This window comes from Nyctibius grandis, chromosome 14 (genome assembly GCF_013368605.1).
Source record: "Nyctibius grandis isolate bNycGra1 chromosome 14, bNycGra1.pri, whole genome shotgun sequence".
In the NCBI taxonomy this organism is placed as follows: Eukaryota; Metazoa; Chordata; class Aves; order Nyctibiiformes; family Nyctibiidae; genus Nyctibius; species Nyctibius grandis.
Window position 1 is genome coordinate 12514993 of NC_090671.1, and position 18501 is coordinate 12533493.

An 18501-nucleotide genomic window follows, 5' to 3' on the forward strand; every position below is an offset into this window, starting at 1 on the left:
CTGCAGACAAACATAAGGGCCCGCTCTGAACAGCGCAAACCAGGTTTTATTCGGAATTAGTATGAAACAAGTGCAAAATTTAACTTAGGCTGTTCTTATGGCACAGATGTTAAAACATTATGGTAATATCCCCATTTTCACACTGATGCAAAAATAATACAAACTGACCCCTTTCCACCTCTTCAGTATAAACTTTGGTTCAACACCACGTCAGTAACACTGCATGTACGTCCTTACAGCCAAACATAAACATGGATCAAGGCCAATTCTTCATTCCCCATGCAAAAGTTATTCCTAGGAGTAGAAGCTCTGCCTGGGAAAACACTGTAAAAATAGAACCCAGGGTAAAAATTTCTCATGGGCGGTTTGATTCTTTTATTTGAGTCCTCACCCAGACAGTGCAAGACTTTTTCTGAGGCTTTTAGCCACCAAGGTGCGACAGGCTGCATACAACTCACTTTGGAGAACAGCACGTATCAGAAAGCTCCTCCATACAGGGAAATAAGAGGGTTAATATTTTCAGTCTCCACTTCTAATCCTACCTTCTTCCATAACATTAAATATCACCACGGCTTCTGAAAGATTAAACTCTGGGCAGAACTCAGAATCAACAGTTAATATACGGCCAAAAAAGAGCATGTTGCGTTACTATGTATAAATTTGCATTTCATAACCCTGGAATAGATACTGAAAACATACATTGCTTCTGTTGCACTGCTGAATTGTTCCCAAAGTGCATGAGATGGGAGCTTGCTTCAGTATGTGATTGGTAATGAATGTTTAATATGATGAAAAGTCTTTCAGGTAACTTAAAAGTAATCATTCAAGAAAATAAACAGCCTCAACAAAAAAAAAATGCCTACACTGGTTTTAGGACAAGCAGTAACAACTTTTTTTTTTAAGAACAAAATTAATTTACAACATTAGTTTATCAAGAAAAATGTACATTTTATATCTATATACTTTACAAGATGCTCCAGATCTGCTATGTATTTCTATGGGAGGTATATGTTACAGAATTATTTGGCTGCATTATAAGGCAATCAGTGAAAAACACTTTGTCCTACAAGAAACCATTCATAGGTGAGATCCAATCACATGATTATTTGCCGACAATTCCAAACATTTCTGCTGACAGCAACCAAACTACGCCGTATCATCTTTATTAAAATGTAAAGAAATGTGCTTAAAAGAGAAAGGTGTAAACTTGTATCCTCCACCAGAGTAGAATTTGTTCTGAAATTCCACCCTGAAACGAGATAAAAAAAAAAAAACACGAATCTGTACATTAATCTAAAATGACCAGTTGTCAAGGGACAGAACTGTGCAACACAAGAGGCTGAACAAAACCAACCCTAATCCTGTCACTTATACTTTCTGTGCAGCTATGTAACCTTCCTACCACAGACCCAGGCCAATTTCATGTTTCTCAAGACCCAAACACACTGACATTGTGCTGTAAGGGCTCATTTCTCACTTTTGTCTTACTAATTTGTTTTGGAGTTAGTTGCAGTTACTTGTTTTGCAAATATACAATATCATGAGGACAATACTCTGTAATGCACATAGCTCTGCCTCATGTGTTTATATACTACGTCTGCCTTTTCTTATACTGTAAATTTCATCAGGTTTCAAACTAAACATTCTCTGAATCCAGTCCAACCTGCAGAGCTCGTGATATTAAGACTAAGAAAGGATTAAAATACTTAAGGGTTGGCAGCCCCACTTCAGCAAAAGTTTTGCTCACTAATATAAATGTTCTGTTGAACCACATAAATAAAATAGACTGAAGCCATTGAGTGATATAACCAGACTGAAACTGAAAATACTTATCCATGTTACAAATATTCTACAGTATGAAAAGCTGCAATACTATAAATCAAATGTACTCATAGTTTGTCAACTCTGAATGTGGCAGAGGTTAATATACATCATAAGCCAATATAATAGTTGAATTTACTGAAAGTATTCCAGAGGAACAATTACATTCAACTAACAAGCCATTTATTCAATGTGATTAGATAAATCTATTATAGTAGCATTAGGCAGTTGAATTTTACACTTTTCTTTTTAATAAGGCACCTAATATTTTGACACAGAAATTCCTCTTAAACAAGCCAGTATATGCTGAAGTAGTATAAAGAAAAACCAAAGAGTTAAAACTTACCAGTGAAGTCGTATAGCATGGAGAAAAGCAGAAAGCCCCTCCATGACCAAAAGAATAAAAACTGTTAGCACAGCAAAAAAGGCTAGAACAGGGACGAGCAGTAAGACACCATATGTTGTATCCACACGAAGACCCACTCTCATCACCATTTGCCACAGAACTTCTGATAACTCTATTAAAAAAAAAAAGGAAGTTTTCATAATTAATGTTGAGACTGCATACATTCACCCTGAAAGCTACTCTAACTGACCTGTATTCTAGTTTAAACAGTATTACAGGAACTGCTGAACATGGGAACTATAAGCAATCCCACACACACACAGTTAGTTGCCCTCCTCTCCCTCCTCCAAAATACTTAAAGGTACATCTCAGTTTCAAAATAAGATCTACGGATGGCAACATTTCATACCATGACACTAAGACTTTAGCAAGTGCCTAAATACCTTCCAAACTGGTCAATCAATGGGAAATAGGAAATGGTGCTGTGACTACTGATACACTATTATGTGAGGTAACACTATGCTCAGACAATTGGTCTCTTCAAAACACTGAGCAATCAATGAAGATAATGACTAGATTCCAAACAATAAGCCACAATTTTAGTTTGGGGGCTTTCCATAGATCATGATTAGTTTAAACAGGGAATTTTTTTAAATTCAGAAAAAGATAATTTCATAGTACTATCACTTCAACAGGCCAGCCCCCCTCTAACCAGCATTAAAAATCAAGACATGAAAAAAAACAACTAACCAAAAAAAAACTCACTTACGTGCATGAGCAAGACTTAATGCCCAGAGTCTCAGATATGAGGCCGTATTAGAAATACATCCTAGACAGTATTCAATGGTATGAATTGCTTGATTCATAAAAACATCTGCAAAATTAAGCTAAAATATAAAAATACATTTATATCCATGTAAACAATATAGTAGAGCACGACAGAACAAAAACATTCATCTGCAAAGCTTAATATACACGGAAAAAAAATCCATTAAAGGGTAATACATTGATTTCATATCAAGTAAAAAAAGATCTGCTACATTTAAGATCCTTATTACAGAGACCACATTAAAAAAAACAGATCAGATGCTATAGTTTTCCAGTTAGTTTCCCCAATTACTTTGTTCATAGATAAAAATGAATGCAATTTATGTTTTCCACAAGGAATATGATCTAATACTTGAAAATTCTAAGTAGTAAAACAAGTCATGGTTCTAATTCCCATTCTATTGATGTAAGTTTACAATGTCAATTTCTGCTTCTTTAAAACCAGAATTAATTATTAGTAATGCTAGTGATAAAAAATAACTACATTAATACTGTAAACTCTAAATATACATCCTTGTTGCTAACAAAGAGTTCCAAGACTAATATTACTGCAAGTTTCAGCACTTACTTTGCGTGGAACTATGACACGTTTTATTTAAGCAAACAATTCTTGTATTTTCTGTGCCTAAGAAGCAAGAGTCTATTACCCCAGTGAAGCAAGTACTATAGTCTGCACATTGGGAAACTGAAGCAATTTTTTGTATTTCAATTCACATGAAATCAGTGGAATCAGTCAAGACCTTTAAAAAATTGGCCAAACTAAACAGCAGCAATAGCTGGGGAGCAGGAATGCAGCTCATGTTTCCCAACCCCCATTAGCAATAATCCTCATCACAAGATGTAATTTGCAGACATAAAAAGACTTTTGTTTGGATGAAAAGCCACGATTAATTAACAGGAAGCTGGGCAGTCAGCCTCGTGCCTTAATTTTAAGAATCCATAAAACCACACAAAAAACAGGATTTTTATCCCACTCTTCAATTTAAGAAAAACTATAGTCTTAGATGCAAAGTCTATAGATGCAAATAAAAGCACTCTTCCCGTTCTCCACTACAGATAGATTGTGGTTTACTGTAGCAATCTGGATATATCAAGAAATAATGATAAAATAGCAACAAATAAAAATAAGTAAATTGCATTCAGGCATCAAGGTCTTTGTAAAGGTTCGGCTGACTTTCTTTAAAACTTCCAGAACTCAGTGTACAGGTTATCTTCTTGATCTTCCACTTCTCATTTGCTTTTAAGGACATACAAACCAGAGATTAAGTAAAAACATTACCTCCTCTACATCCCCCTCTCTGTGCCCACTGTCTGAATGACTGCTTCCTTCTTCTACATCGTGAGATCTCAGCAGAGAAAGTTCCTCTTCACTTTCTTTTCGAATTAGCTTGTAGCCACTCTGCAAAATGGAAACATACTGTGCCTTTAAGTGGACTGCCAGTGTCATTTTTTTAAATGTATTTAAAGTAATCACAGGCAAAAGCAAAAAGAGAGCTAGAGGAACAAAGAACAATTATGAGTTACAATCAACAACTTTCCAAGTTGAGTAGAAACATCTAGTAAGGACATTACTGTATATGCAATACAACAGCAGCTGAATTCCTCTATACAAGAAATGTGCAAGTGTCTCTCAATACTTACCCTGTACGTTCTTATGCCTCGGCCTCCACTGTGTAACCAATATAAATAAAGTGGTTTACCAAAAAGCATTACAGGAACAGAAAGAAAAGCAATACTAAGTAAAAACCTCTGTAGAGCAATCTGTTTGGGGGGCAAAGAAAGAAAATGAGATTAGCTCACAAAATCAAAAGTAGGAAAAGCCTTCCCGTTTTCCTTTAAAGGCCTATTTAAGCATAAGAAAAGTACTACTGATTTCAGTGGGCATGTACTCCAAATTGAACATGCACATAGTATTTTACTTAATCTGGCCCTTAAATTGGTTCACAGACATCCAGCATCTTCAGGACTGGGTTCTACATTAAGGCATTACTGATACTCAGTTTAGTAAGATTATTTACAGCACATACAAAAGCATCAAAATTACAAGCATGAGACTGTTCTTTAGCCTTAATTTTAACCTGGGATATTTTGTTCTAGAAATAGGCATTTTCACAAGTCACTACATAAAATCTTACAACCAATTAAAGTGTAAATATGTTATTTAATAACGTTTATTCAATTTCCCCTTAGTCTAATTCATCCTCCTTCCTGGGGGAACACTCAGCCATCAGCCTTTCATGACTGGTAAAGTGTAACCTGCATAGGGGACACAGGATCTTCAAAAGCTTGGAAGAACACTACTAACCTGTCCGGTGTAGAAGACCTCTGTTTCACCACCAGGAAACAGGAACATGTTAATAAATTGAATCAGAATACTAGGAGCAGATGTGGAGTCCTCTGCAGAGTACGCTAACCATTTAAAGAAGATCAGAAACACAAGGTAGCCAAAGATGCATATCATGAATAAAAGTTCAGGAAGAAAAACCAAATAAATATTATACTTCTTCTTGAAATGCCTAAAAGATAAAAATGGAAAAAAATGAAAAATAAGTTTTACGAAGAAAGATCAAGACAAATACATGGCCCAAACATGTTTTCAGTAAAACAGAACAGTACTCAGTACTTTTAAAGAGCAAGACTGAAATGAGAATCCAGAACTGATTTCTTCATATTCAGTGAAATTTTAATCAGATATTTCAGTGGAAATCAAGACCGTAAGAGGCATGTATTTCTGTTTAGCAACAACTGAAACAAAATCTTGTATTAACCGACGTCTTCAGATTTTTTGGCATAATACTGATCCATCGTCTTATGTATGTGACGGAAGATCTCTCTGTTACTGTCTTTTTTTAAAAACAGTTTTCACAAGGACTATTATTCTGTTTTAAAAAAAATTGTTCCAGTTTCTCTTAGCAGATTAACTGTTATAATTCAAGACTTGACAAAAACTATGTTAATATTATCCTAATTTCTTGTACTTACAAGTGGTTAAACACCCCCAATACAACTCCAAACGTCATGTGAGTCACTCCAAAAATCACAGACATTTTCATTTTGAAAGAATTTAAAAAACTGAGACGGTTGCTTGCCAAATTCCAGATCTGAAGAAGAGAAGACAAAATCAGCATGAAAGAACACTGTAACAGAAGAAATAAAACAGTATCCTTTCCCTATTGGAGACCAGAATTCTACCTCAAACGGGGATCACAACGGAAATTTGACTTTCATGAAAATAATTACATCTTTGACTCGTTAAGGGAAAAGCTCTTTTTGAATGAAGAATGCAAGCAGAAATGTATTTTTTCCCCATAGTACGTTTATCTTCCTAATACACATACCAAAATCTAATTTACAAATGACTGATCATCACAAATGGATAATTTAAAGGAATTAAACTAACCGGATCAATTCCAAAGGGATAAGCTCCATTGTATACACCAGTAACATTTGGATCCAGTGTTAAAAATTGATTAGACTTCAGATCCTCAAGACTGGAGAGACAGAAAAACACAATCAGACCTGACACTGCTTAAACAGAGTAACAACACATACTTTCAGTTCTGCAGGACGCTACTCCTGCTTTCCATTATACGACTAGCTCACCCACCATCAGACTTTAAAAGAAGAATAAAAGGATTTCTAAGCACAAAGAGCCTGGCTAATAAAAACAATAGCAAAAAAAAAAAATTAGAAACTCACAATCTGGGCTTAATTGACACTGTCTGTCTTTGAAATGAAAGTTCTGGATTTTATTCCTCATCCCTCTACAATAAAAGTTTCATTCAAAAAGCTTACAATTTGCTTTTATATAAAAATCACTAACAAACACTCAAAGAATAATGGATATCTTTTTTCTCTTGCATTTGGATGAGTTTCCACTCTAACTTCGTATAGTTTTTAATTAACGCAGCACTCACAACCCGTTCACATTTTAGCCAAAGTCACTGGGTTTGACTCTACTATTTTAAGCCACTTCCTGTTTTTGAGGGAAAGTGAGATGCAAGCTGTGAACATGAAACCTCAAAACAATAAGGTTATCCCACTTTGCAAAAAAGTAGGTTTGACAATTCACATAGCCTACTTTTTACTTTATTTTACTATCAAGAAAAGCTGTGCAAAGACTAATGATTACTAAGTAAATCATTTATTTCATTAATTGTTGATTTCTTTACAGTAGATGCTAATGCTGCTTGTCTGTTCATTCCAGAAGCATGACCTAGGACAAATTTCTCCAAAATTAGCCCTGTGTTTTCTATTTCTCTCAAAATCTGATATATATATATATTCAGAAGCCTCTCCTGGAAAATATGGTAATTAAAGACAAATTAAAACCACTAGCATAAAGACAAACCATAACACAGGAGTGAGTGCATTTTTTATGAATAAAAAGAATACACGACAAGTCTAAGTCCTAGTGCCTTCTGTTAGGATTTTACAATACTACTGAAGTCTCCAGACATTCATAAGAACACCTTTGTGAGACCACAAAAAAAGACGCAAAACACACCTAAGAAGGTTTAGAAATTGAATACACCCTAGAAATCACCTCATAAAATTAGGTGCAAGTTCTTACTACCCATAAAAAGATACTATGCCAGCTGCAGTTTTTAACCACTAGAAGTTATTAGCTAGCATATAGCATTAGGGTATTGCACCAGAATTTGTTCCAGGAGAAGACTGATTGTCATCTATACCAAATGATAATATTCTAGAAAGTGTTCCAGGTGACTGAGGACATGTAAAACCAGTAAAGCAGCATTGATAAATACGAGATTAACCTGATAAATTGACTGCATTAAATATAATTAAATTCTAACAGTGGTTTTGCAAGACATTGTGTTTTCCGTGGATTTCCCAAGTTAAGATAATAAGTAATATGATTTTTTTGTTTTTATATAACTATTACTGCCTTTGTTATTTTAAGCATAGATGCATTACTTAGCACACTAGCACTTACTACCTTAACAACTAGGTTTTGATAGATTTCACTACGTTTACTTACTACTCTCAATAAATGGACAGTTAAAATAGGTGAGCAAAAGGGTTAAATTGTTGCAGGAAGTATATTTTTGTTTTAATGGTATAGCAAACAGAGGCATGCTACTCACCGCCAAACCTTCTGTTCAAACATCGCTGACACATTCCATCCAGAACCAAATATATTTAACGACTTTGAAAAACAGTCATTATAGATCAATCCAGTGTATACAGAAAACAGACCCATTAATAAAATAACGTATCGGCCTTCAAATAACATTTTCATTATCTGTAAGTATTGAAAAAAAAGAAAAAATAGAGAACATTATCTGCTACGTGAACAATTGTTACCTACTCATTTCTAAGAGAAACACATTTTTGGCCATACCAAGACTTCTAAAAACTACAAATTCTTGTGAATAGTCAATAAAGAATATGAAGAAACCTATGGCCAATCAAAACATAACACAGAGAATTTTGCTTTAAGTATGTGAATATGCAATTACAAATTGCAGTCACCAAACGGGTGCAGTTCATCTCCCCGCTTTCACAGCTTTATGTCAAGTGATTTATATGCAAAGGTTTACGTGCATGAGGAAATAAGGCTAGCAGGAAGACGTATATTCTGGAGGACAATTGTAGTTTAAATTGAATGCAGAGATTTGAAATCTCCATGCAAGCTCCCATGACACAAACTGAGACTTTTCTCACTGGCATCGTTACACTAACAGATAGTCTTTGTAAGCTGCATTTCCTCCCTGGGACTAGTTTTCAAGAAGTTAGTAATTTGCAGTCATTCTTAATTAAATATAATTCTAATGAGATATGCAGATGTTTCTGCATCCCAACCCCATATCATTAAAAAAATTAGTTAAAATTGAGTTTAATAAATTTCAAACTACAACTCCTTTACAAAAACAATAAAAAAGATGGAATTTGAAAAACCATTTTCTCCTCACGTTAGTCACTGTAATCACATTCTGTAAAACACACACACCACTAAGCAGCCCTTGCAGAAGGAAAGACAAGCCCAACGATATTAACTCATTTTCTTCAGTCTTTCATTCCAACTTGATTATTTCTGCCCTTCCGAAAAAAAGTGAATAGTTTGTTAAAACGTCACATTAATCTCGAGGAATATAGCAACTTTAAACAGAAAATCCTGAGACAAAAGAAAAAAAACAGTCTAATACATGTGCAATAAACAGTACTTTCAGAAACACAGTAACTTTCAGTTGAAGTATCTTGCTGGATGGGGAGTAAATTATTTGTAATTCCTTTTACCTCGTCTTGTGATCTTTGTAATCTAGGGTGGTTTTCATACAGTATTGTCAGGAGTGCAAATATGAGCATCAGCAGACCATGCCCAAAGTCTCCAAACATAACCGCAAACAAGAAGGGAAAAGTGATGATGGTATAGAGAGCTGGAATGAGAACGTAACAGATTTCAGGCACACAGCACAGTAGATGATGTTGCTATCTGAATTACGCCTAAGTAATTCAACTACTTTAACCTCTCAAACGATTTTCACCTTTAAGTTTGAAAGATGTTTCACCCCCTGCTAAAAGACCTGTCCCTCACACTATAAATTTAACTCAGTTTAAATTGCTTACGTATATCCCTTAATAATGACAACTCTGCAGTTGAGCATTAGCTGACCATTCTGAGGATAATAATATCAGCCCAGGAAATAAAAAACAAACAGTTCTTCCTCCATGGCTATTTTGGCTCTATACTACAATGCACATTCTCCTGTACAGCATGACATGGTCAACGTTGCTGCAAAAATACATAAGGACAGTAAACTAACTGGACTACACAACAAGCTGGATTTTTTCACATGATGAGTTTCACACTTCAGTAAGATCAATAGCCATTACCAAAGTTCTGTTTTTTCCCCTAAATACCTTATCTTATCCAAGGTAAAGCATACAAAGGACCATTATACAGCTACTATCAGTATCTTGAATGCTAAAATAACTCAGCAAAATCAAATCCCATCCTACTGCTTGAAGCACCATTTGTATCTTTGATGAGCTACTGAAATTTTAAAATAGCTACTAATAAGCAGTATGGTTGTCAACATTTTGCCTTTACTAGTTTCCAATAGAGTAAAGTATTTAAACATATAACAAGGCAAGCAGTAATGACAGCACAGCTCACAGTTCAGATTTCAGAAGGACTAACCTGGATTAACTTCCCCATAGTTTCCAACTCCATAAGCATCAACGATGTTTTGGAACCCTGAGGTGAATTTATTGGTACGTATCAAAGTTGGAGGAGGTTGTGTTGTTGGGATGGTATTCATGAATGACGAAATAGTAGCTCCACTCTTCCTCTAATTGCAGGCAGAAAGAAGATACATTTATATAAAAACTCAGCTGATACTTAATCTAATGAAAGTGAAAACATTTTCTCTATCAGCAGTTTCACTGCTCCTGAAACATCCCTAAATTAAGCCCCAAGTTTAACATTTACCCCTTTGTGCCTTATAAAAATAAAATTACATTAATCTGTTCCTCTAAAAGCATTATGTACAGTGTTCTAATCCTTACTTTATATGAAATACCAAATGAGAACCATCAGTCAATATTATAAAACAAGGATTTGTTACTAAAATTCACTCTTGTAAAATAAAAAGATGGAGCTGCACTCAACACAACCAACACAGGGGAATTAGCATGTTCTACTCGACTGCAAACAGCATTGTGAGCCCAGTCAGACTTTTTCCAAGGAAAAAAAAACCAACAAAAAAACAAAAACAAAAACAAAAAAACAAGCAATCAATACAACACTAAATAAAGGCTCTGCTAATAAAGAAATTGTTTTATATAAGTTCAGAGAGACCCAGACCTGCCCGTGCCTACTTTTAGCCTATTTTAAATAACTATTTTTTTTTCCTTATCTGTATAGTTAGTTCAAGACAGAAGTTTTAACATCAGTGAGCACTCAGCTGACTTACTGAACCTTCCTCCAAGGCATGGCGCAAGTTCTGCAGATCAGCCACCGGACACCAAACCTCAGCAATTAAACATTTATTTGTGACATCAAAACTGCACAGGTTGAGTACATGATAAATGGCTTTCATCTTCTTCACTTGGATAACCCACGTATAGATGGATTCAGATGCTTTACACAAGACTTGGCGTAAGTAATCCTCAGTTTTATGCAGCACCTTTGTCCAAGAAAAAAACAAAAATATTTAATTGAAAATACAACAGTGGTTATGTTAACCACGGTAAGAGCACCTAGTATTTTTCCAACGCTGGATCACATTTGTAGGAGGCCACACTAACCGTTGTTTAAAACCAAAACCAGTGCCAAGTGCCCTGAAGTTTAACAGATACGTATAACACAAGACCAAGGACATGATGTAGTGTCATGTTCAGATCCAAAGCTGCACGTATTTTAGAAACATATTCATGTATTTAATGTTGTGATTCATCAGATGATTTCCTACGGTGCACTAACTACAGCAAAGGAGATACTGTTATTTACTCACAGTATGAAGATCCTGAATACGAATATTTAGTCCTTCAACAACTGCCTTGCGCTCCTCTGTGGTGCTTGGATAAGGATACACATGACAGTGATAGCTACAGAAAAACAGAAGTTTGTGTTAAGTAACCAAACTAAAATAAAACAAATCGCCCAACCCCACTCCCTACTCAAATCTGCAACACACCATTTAATAACCACAGAATAGATTCAACTGAGTCAGTATTTTGCCTGTACTTAATAAGAACTGCAGATAAAATGACTCATACAGTTATTTGTATATTGCATAATTATAAAGCTAGATGCAATGGTGGGGAGGAACAAATTTAACTTCAAAAACCTTGCCTAAAAATCAACACTTACAAGGAAGGGGAGCAGGAGAAAAGCTAAAAAGAATATAACCCCCATATAAAAAAAAAAAAAAAAAAAAAATATTAGTTTTACTTCTTACCAGTCACAAATCTTCTTAACTTTCTGGCCAATTTGTTCACCCCAATAGGATACTAAAAAAACAAACCATTTTGTGGTTTCACCCTAAAAAAAACAAAAAAGTTAAGTTGATGAAGTTTGTTTTTAACCAGCTCCACTGTGATATAATTATAGAGCAAAATAACAAATTTGAATAATTAGAAAAAGCTGTTTTAGTAGCATTAACCTTCCACCATTTTAGTGAAGATCAAAAAATAAAATTCAAGTGTGCCAATATCTCTCTTTTTTTTTGGTATATTAGAAAAAAACAGAAAAAGTTTTCGGGGAAAATAAGAGAGACTATCTTTTACCGTCTCAGAATTATTAGTAACAAAAAAGTCTTAAAAAATTAAAATGTTACAAATTAGAATTGAAGCAAAATTTAAAAGTGACAGAACAGGCAGTCATAATTGCTGATGTACAAAAAGTGAATTTTATAAGTTCAGAGAAAAAAATTCATAGAAGACCAACTGTACTCCAGACTTTCTTTCCTTAACTACTGGATGAACCAATAAAATGACTATTAAAAGGTAACGCACTGTACAGACCTAGTTAATAAATATCCAAGCAGCCCTTTATGCCACATATTTTGATCAAGGTAGCCAATCACAAATTCACTACTATTCCACAATAAACTTCTGCACTCATCAAGCTGAACCATGGCAAATTAATTGCCACCCCTATAGTTATGGTGGCATCAAGACCTCTAATTTTAAAGTCTTACAAGTTCTAATACTTAAAATAGTTTTGCCTCCAAGGGCACTGGGAAATCATTTACATTCATTGCAGGCAGACCTGAGCAGCAATTCTTCCAAGTCTTATGAAAAGTACAAACAAAATAAACTGATAGTTAGTGTGTTTACTCACTGTATCTGGGTCTTCTAGACACTCATCCAACTCTGCATATGTAAGAATAGTATAGCCTTTACACACTCTCCACAGCATTTTTTCAAATGCTTCAACTTTTGCTATGTGAACTAACCCAGATATGAATCTATGGAAAAAGGAAAATTTGAAAAATAAGCTAAAATCCACGAGCAAAAATTAAAAACTCAGAGTCCTTCATCACTCGGGATCACATAGGCACAATAGTTTAACATCTGCCATCTCTAGAGAAGGAAGCATCGCCCTAAACAGGAAGTAACTGGTATATAAAAGAGAGACACAATTTCTATTCGGAAAACAAACAGACTGCAGGCCTGAGCACACAACTAGAATTATATTTGACATTCTCGGTGGTTGTAAGGTTCTTAATTTTTTCTTGGTAAGACACTCTCTCATAATGGTGTTGTAGAAAGCAGTATCCATACATCATTTTAAAGGCAAGTAGGCAACACCATTAATAATGTTACATCTACAACTGACACTGCCAGGTGAAACACTGTGTGTTTATCCTAGAAAAAGAGAGTTTGAACAGTAGCAGAAAGTACTGATTTAGAGCATCTGGAGATTTTCCTTAACACACATACTTGGTTTTATGGAAGTTTTGTGACAGTTTTTTTGGTGCTGTCCTACTTATCTCTTCAAAGAACCCCATTTTGTTACAAATGTACATTTGGGCCAGACTCCTACCCTGTCTGTAACTGTTTGGCTCATCTGAAACTGCTAGAGTCACACTACATTCCATCTTTTAAGAAAACAGCCTTTTATTTTACAGCAGCTCATCAAGCAGTTTTGAAACGGCACACACGGACTGAACCATACCTACCCCAGCTTGGCACCCAGTCTGTGCATACAGTTGTAATCCACTAATGGCTCATTTTCCACAGATGGAAATTCTTCATAATTTGCATGTAAATGGGGTTCATACTAGCAAATAAAAGAAAGATCATTCATAGCTTCCAGAAAAAAAAAAAATCATTCATTTATTATTCTAAAGAAGAAAAGCTAATTAAGTAAATTATTTCAATAAAAATATAAAACCCGTTCCTGTGTTCAATTCAGAAACAGAAAGATCTTGGGATCTCAAGTGCACTTAGCAATTATAGTCAGTGTTGCAAAGGTCACATCATAAATTTCTTAGCACAATTTACACATCAAAATAACACAAATAGCCTTCATTTTCAGTTGGCATCAGCAGTAACATTCAAACAATTCAACAGAGAAATCACAAAGCTCCTCTAAGTTCTGAGCTGCATTTTGCTGTGTATATGAATGCAGCCTAGCACAACAGGCTGCCAGCCAGGTTCTCTAGGTCCTGAGCACAAATAACAACGAACAACACACCGTGCTGTAAAGCCCAACACCAAGTCACGCACTTAACTAGAACTAACAGTATGCAAGAAAAATGCCACGACACACAATCCTCGCCAAACACCACAAGCAGTACCTCAGACGTTCTCCTGACAAATCTCTGTGTGACCTCCAAAATGCACGTGTATTCTGTCAGCTCAAGCAGGTTCTTCCTCAACTTTTCTTTGTTTTTAGTTACTTCCCTCAATTCTGTCTCCAGCTTCTGCAACTGTTCCTAAGACATGGAGAAAAAATGACATAGAATCAATGACACTGTTTTGGAAATCAAGGGAGGATAAATTTTAAGCATATGTTAATTTGCTGCAATGATGGGAGTTTCCCAATTTCTTAATTAACTTAAGCTCCATAGGTTTTATTCCTCAGTCTGCCAAAGATTGCTTTGTACCGAGTATACTTGATCCTCCACTGGCATCTGTCAAGTCTGCTGTTCTGACCCTAATTTGTGTCTGAGCTATGTAATGCAGACGTGGAATTAGAACTTCAGATAGCACAGGGTGCAAGACACTTGTTTATTCTATTAATAGAATTACAGCAAAACAGAATGTCATTCAAAATAGTCTGCATTTTACAAGCTTCTGATTCTAACACAATACCAGAAAAAGCATTCAGAGAAAACAGCACTGTGTTTTGCTATACAACCAGCACTAGAACCTACAGAGCCATGGACATATAAAATTTCCACACCCCCTGGAAATTTTAGGTGCACGAAAAGAGCCTTAGGTAAGTCCCAAAGCAATAAATGAGGCTGAAGGACTATAGCTACAGATAACAACTTGTCTGGAACAGTGTGACATGCGAATCCATCAAAAAAAAAACCAGATGACTCCAAACCCTGTGAGTTAGCTTTGACCCTTTCACAGGAATTTTGCGTTAATATCAAATCCTCACTAGCAGTCTTTGAAGTAACACTGGCAGAAAGAAAAAAAAAATGGAGAAAAATGAAAGCAAATGCTTCTGCCACCTCTGCAACTTAAGTCATAAGATAGCAAGTAATCAAGTTTGAAATACAGTTCCAAGATCCAGAGCTACATTTTTGGCATCTGTTGTGCAGAAAAGTTACCTGGATTTCTAAAATGTGTTTCAGCAAGGGGGCAGGAGGAGCAACATCTCCTTCAGGAAGTGGAATATCCGCCTTTTTAATTTCTTGTACTAAATACCCTGGAGTGAGAAGAAAAACAGAAACAGAAAGGAAACAGTATTGCCATATACTTCCTAGAATGCTGCATAGCTGACCTTCAGCTGTTATTGATGGTGCTGATCACACTGCAGCATCAGCCCCTAGCTATTTTATTCATTTATTTTAGCAACAACACACACCCCAGGGTCTTCCAAAGAAGGATTTATGGATTGCTAAGAACAGAATATACAGAACATTTCTCTCTTGGAAGTTTGCAGAAGTAAGCTATCTTCAGAGTCCTCTGACTGAAATTTTCCAACCACAAGTACTTTTTAAGAAGCTTTTAACATTTCATAGTATCTCTTTGTTGCTGCAAGATACCACTTTCTGCTAATCATGCCATCTGCCAAAAATTGATATTCTGCTCATTGACCCATGTTTGGAATAAAGTGCTCAAACAAGGCGGCTTAAGCAACCTTGACAACAAATACAGCTCATGCTGGGCAGGGAGATTGCCAAAATAGCTACCGGGATGATTCGGCATGACCACCACATGCCTCTGATGAGAGATTCCAATAAAAAGAATCCTTCAATGGTAGCTTTTCCTTGGGATATACTGGAGAAATCTGCATCTTGGTTGTGATGCTCTACATACCCTTCTCTATTCATTAACCATCATGTGAATATAATTATTATTAACTTGAAATATTTTTGAGGCTGCTTGGAAGTTACATAACACGAAAAACAGGGCTTATCTTACAGTCAAGGAAATACCCAGAGTAAAGTTTCCATTTTCCCAGCAGAGTTTTAAGCAGCCAATACTGAAATGGTCTCAACTGTTTATCAGCAACACATTAGCAACTCTTCATCACCTCTGAGCTTAAAAAACCCCCAACCTATATTTCGCACATACGTGTGTAGTGTAAGTAAATTTTACAGCTCACAAAACCGAGAAACCGTGGTCAGTGGTAAAACACTGGAAGAGGTTGCCCAGAGAGGCTGTGGAGTCTCCATATTTAAAATCCCACTGGACACAGTCCTGGACAACCAGCTCTAGCTGTTCCCACCTGAGCTGGAGGTTGACTAGGTGATCTCAAGAGGTCCCTTCCAATCTAATGACTCCGTGATACACTCAAAACTGCTGCAGCACATCAACACAAATTAAGGAATATATTTGTTTGTTCTGACCCAATTCAGTGCTACAGTCACCTCCGGCTCCAAAAATCTACACAAAGACTCTATATATATGAGTGTAGGTATGCATATTTTTTCATACATATGAAATTTTTGTAAGATTCTACAGCATTCAGATCATACAAGACCGGGAAGATAAAAAACCCTGTAGCCGAAAGCTCCACTGTAGTTCCACTCTAGCAATGTAAACTTTAATAATGGCACAGACAAGAAAGGGCAGACATGAAAACAAAGCTCACCAAGTATTCTTTCCATTTCTTCACACTTCTTTACTTCATTCACAAATTTTCTCTGAAATACACTTACATTTGGGTTAAGCTGAAGGAAAAGAACAAAATGCTTATTAGGTATTTAAAACAGCAACCACCTCTAAGAAACTACAGCTATTTCTGTGACTTCATGGAGACAATTTTGCACATATTCTGTGTGCTCTCTTTCTACAAAGTGCTTTTCAGCTAAGAAGGTATGAAAACCTAAACGGATTAAAAAGTCTTCAAATACCAAGGCTGGTTTTATTAAAGCAGAATTATCAATGCCTTTTGCGAGTTTTACTTAAGTAACAAAATAACTAGATCTACTAGAGAAACCACTCCCGATCTTATTTCTACAGTTTTAAAATACTGTTTAACAACAAGATTAACTAATCTTTCTGCAAGCAAATTTTTGTGATGGATTTCCACAGAATCTATTTGAAATGTTAAGTTTCAAAACAGTCTTTTTACGTACACCCCCATATTATGAGCATGCAGTGTCTCTGACTACTTATTCAGCTTTTAAATCAGACCCACTGATATGTTATTCCTGGAATAAATGCTGTGTCAGATCCCTGGAATGGCACGAACATGTTAGAACACCCATGTAATGATTCTTACAGATCTGTTTCCTCCTACCTGCCATATTTAGTAATTTGAGTTCTCCCAGCTTCCCTTTGCAACCTACATTTCTGAATAATACTTGGAAGAAATTCCAAAGTCTCAGTCAGAAGCAAACATCATATAAACACCATGAGACAATGCAGAAACAAGGTTAATTATTACCCGACCCATTTTTATGTTAGTCAGGCATGTAGTTTCCTCCAAGGTGAATTGCTCCTCCAGGAACAGACATGTTTTACAAACCAGCAGTCTGTAATGTTGAAGAAAGAAGCCTACAGAACAGCTAAGATGGTTCTATTGATCTGTCACAGGGTGGACATATCTATTAGCTGTGCACATACACTCAGCCTAAAGTCAGTGTGGCTTCAGGTGGGTAATGGGCTCTCCCACGGGATCCTACTGCAAAAAAAACCTAAGTTTAAACTACTTCTGTGAGAGAGGGAGGATACGGTCAGCCCAGAACACCTCCCAGAGTCTCGGGGAGGCTGGGGCTCCACGCTGACTTTCCATCACCCAATCCCGCTTTGAGGCAAATGCGATCAGCCGTACACCTGCAAGTCAGAGCCGGGGAACGAAGGACGAGGAGCGGTCTTGGGGCCTTTTACATCGCACCATCGGAATGAAGCCTCCATCTTCCGACGGCAACTGCTCTGCCCGGCTCGGCTTTCCCCGCGTCGCCCTCCCGCCGCTCCCCCCCCCTCGGGGTCCTTTTACCTCTCTCATTCTCCCAGAAAGCCCCGCCGGTGCCCGGGCCCCGCCACTACTCACGTCTCGGAACTCGGCCAGGCCACGCTCGCCCACCTCGCTGAGGCACTCGTAGGCCGAGCCGCTCTGGAGGAAGAGCTGCGCCAGGCACATCGGCTCGCCGCGGAACAGCGAGCCCATGGCGGGGCGGAGGGGAGCGGAGCGGGGCGAGGGGGTCAGCGAGGCGGGCGCCCAGGCGGCGCGGAGGCACGTCCGGCAGTAGCCCGCGGCCCGGCCGCCATGGCGGAGCGTCCCAGCCCGCCGCCGGTGCGCGGCCAGCTGCTTCCGGGGGGCGGGGCCGCGGCGGCGGCCAACCGGCGGCGAGCGCGGAGCGGGGCGGAGGGCGCTGCCCTCGGCGGAGGGAGCGCGGCCCGGACCG

The 18501-nt window shown here is 37.2% G+C and overlaps 1 protein-coding gene across 3 annotated transcripts; it reads right to left on the minus strand.

The window, feature by feature from the left end:
- Positions 1-45: 45 nt before the first annotated feature.
- ATP6V0A2 (ATPase H+ transporting V0 subunit a2) lies at positions 46-18386 on the minus strand. 3 transcript variants are annotated; one of them, XM_068412663.1, is made up of 20 exons: positions 18147-18386; positions 16743-16821; positions 15253-15350; positions 14269-14406; positions 13648-13748; positions 12807-12933; positions 11923-12005; positions 11476-11569; positions 10936-11148; positions 10161-10311; positions 9257-9396; positions 8104-8261; positions 6396-6486; positions 5978-6096; positions 5301-5511; positions 4637-4756; positions 4275-4394; positions 2937-3054; positions 2168-2339; positions 46-1249 (listed from the first exon to the last, which is right to left on the minus strand). In XM_068412663.1, exons 1-20 carry the CDS (start codon positions 18261-18263, stop codon positions 1147-1149), a joined length of 2553 nt encoding a protein of 850 aa, XP_068268764.1. In that variant the 5' UTR covers positions 18264-18386; the 3' UTR covers positions 46-1146. The 3 variants fall into 3 exon arrangements, with proteins under 3 accessions (XP_068268764.1, XP_068268766.1, XP_068268765.1); XM_068412665.1 differs by lacking the exon at positions 18147-18386 and adding an exon at positions 18093-18138; XM_068412664.1 differs by lacking the exon at positions 18147-18386 and adding an exon at positions 17541-17580.
- Between the last annotated feature and the right edge of the window lie 115 nt (positions 18387-18501).

Coding starts and splice junctions, on each gene's coding strand:
- ATP6V0A2 (XM_068412663.1), bottom strand. CDS start 18,263: ATGGGCTCGCTGTTCCGCGGCGAGCCGATGTGCCTGGCGCAGCTCTTC. Junction 14,407..15,252: donor AACACATTTTAGAAATCCAG/GTAACTTTTCTG, acceptor TCCATGTCTTAG/GAACAGTTGCAGAAGCTGGA. Junction 8,262..9,256: donor TACAAAGATCACAAGACGAG/GTAAAAGGAATT, acceptor CAATACTTACAG/ATAATGAAAATGTTATTTGA.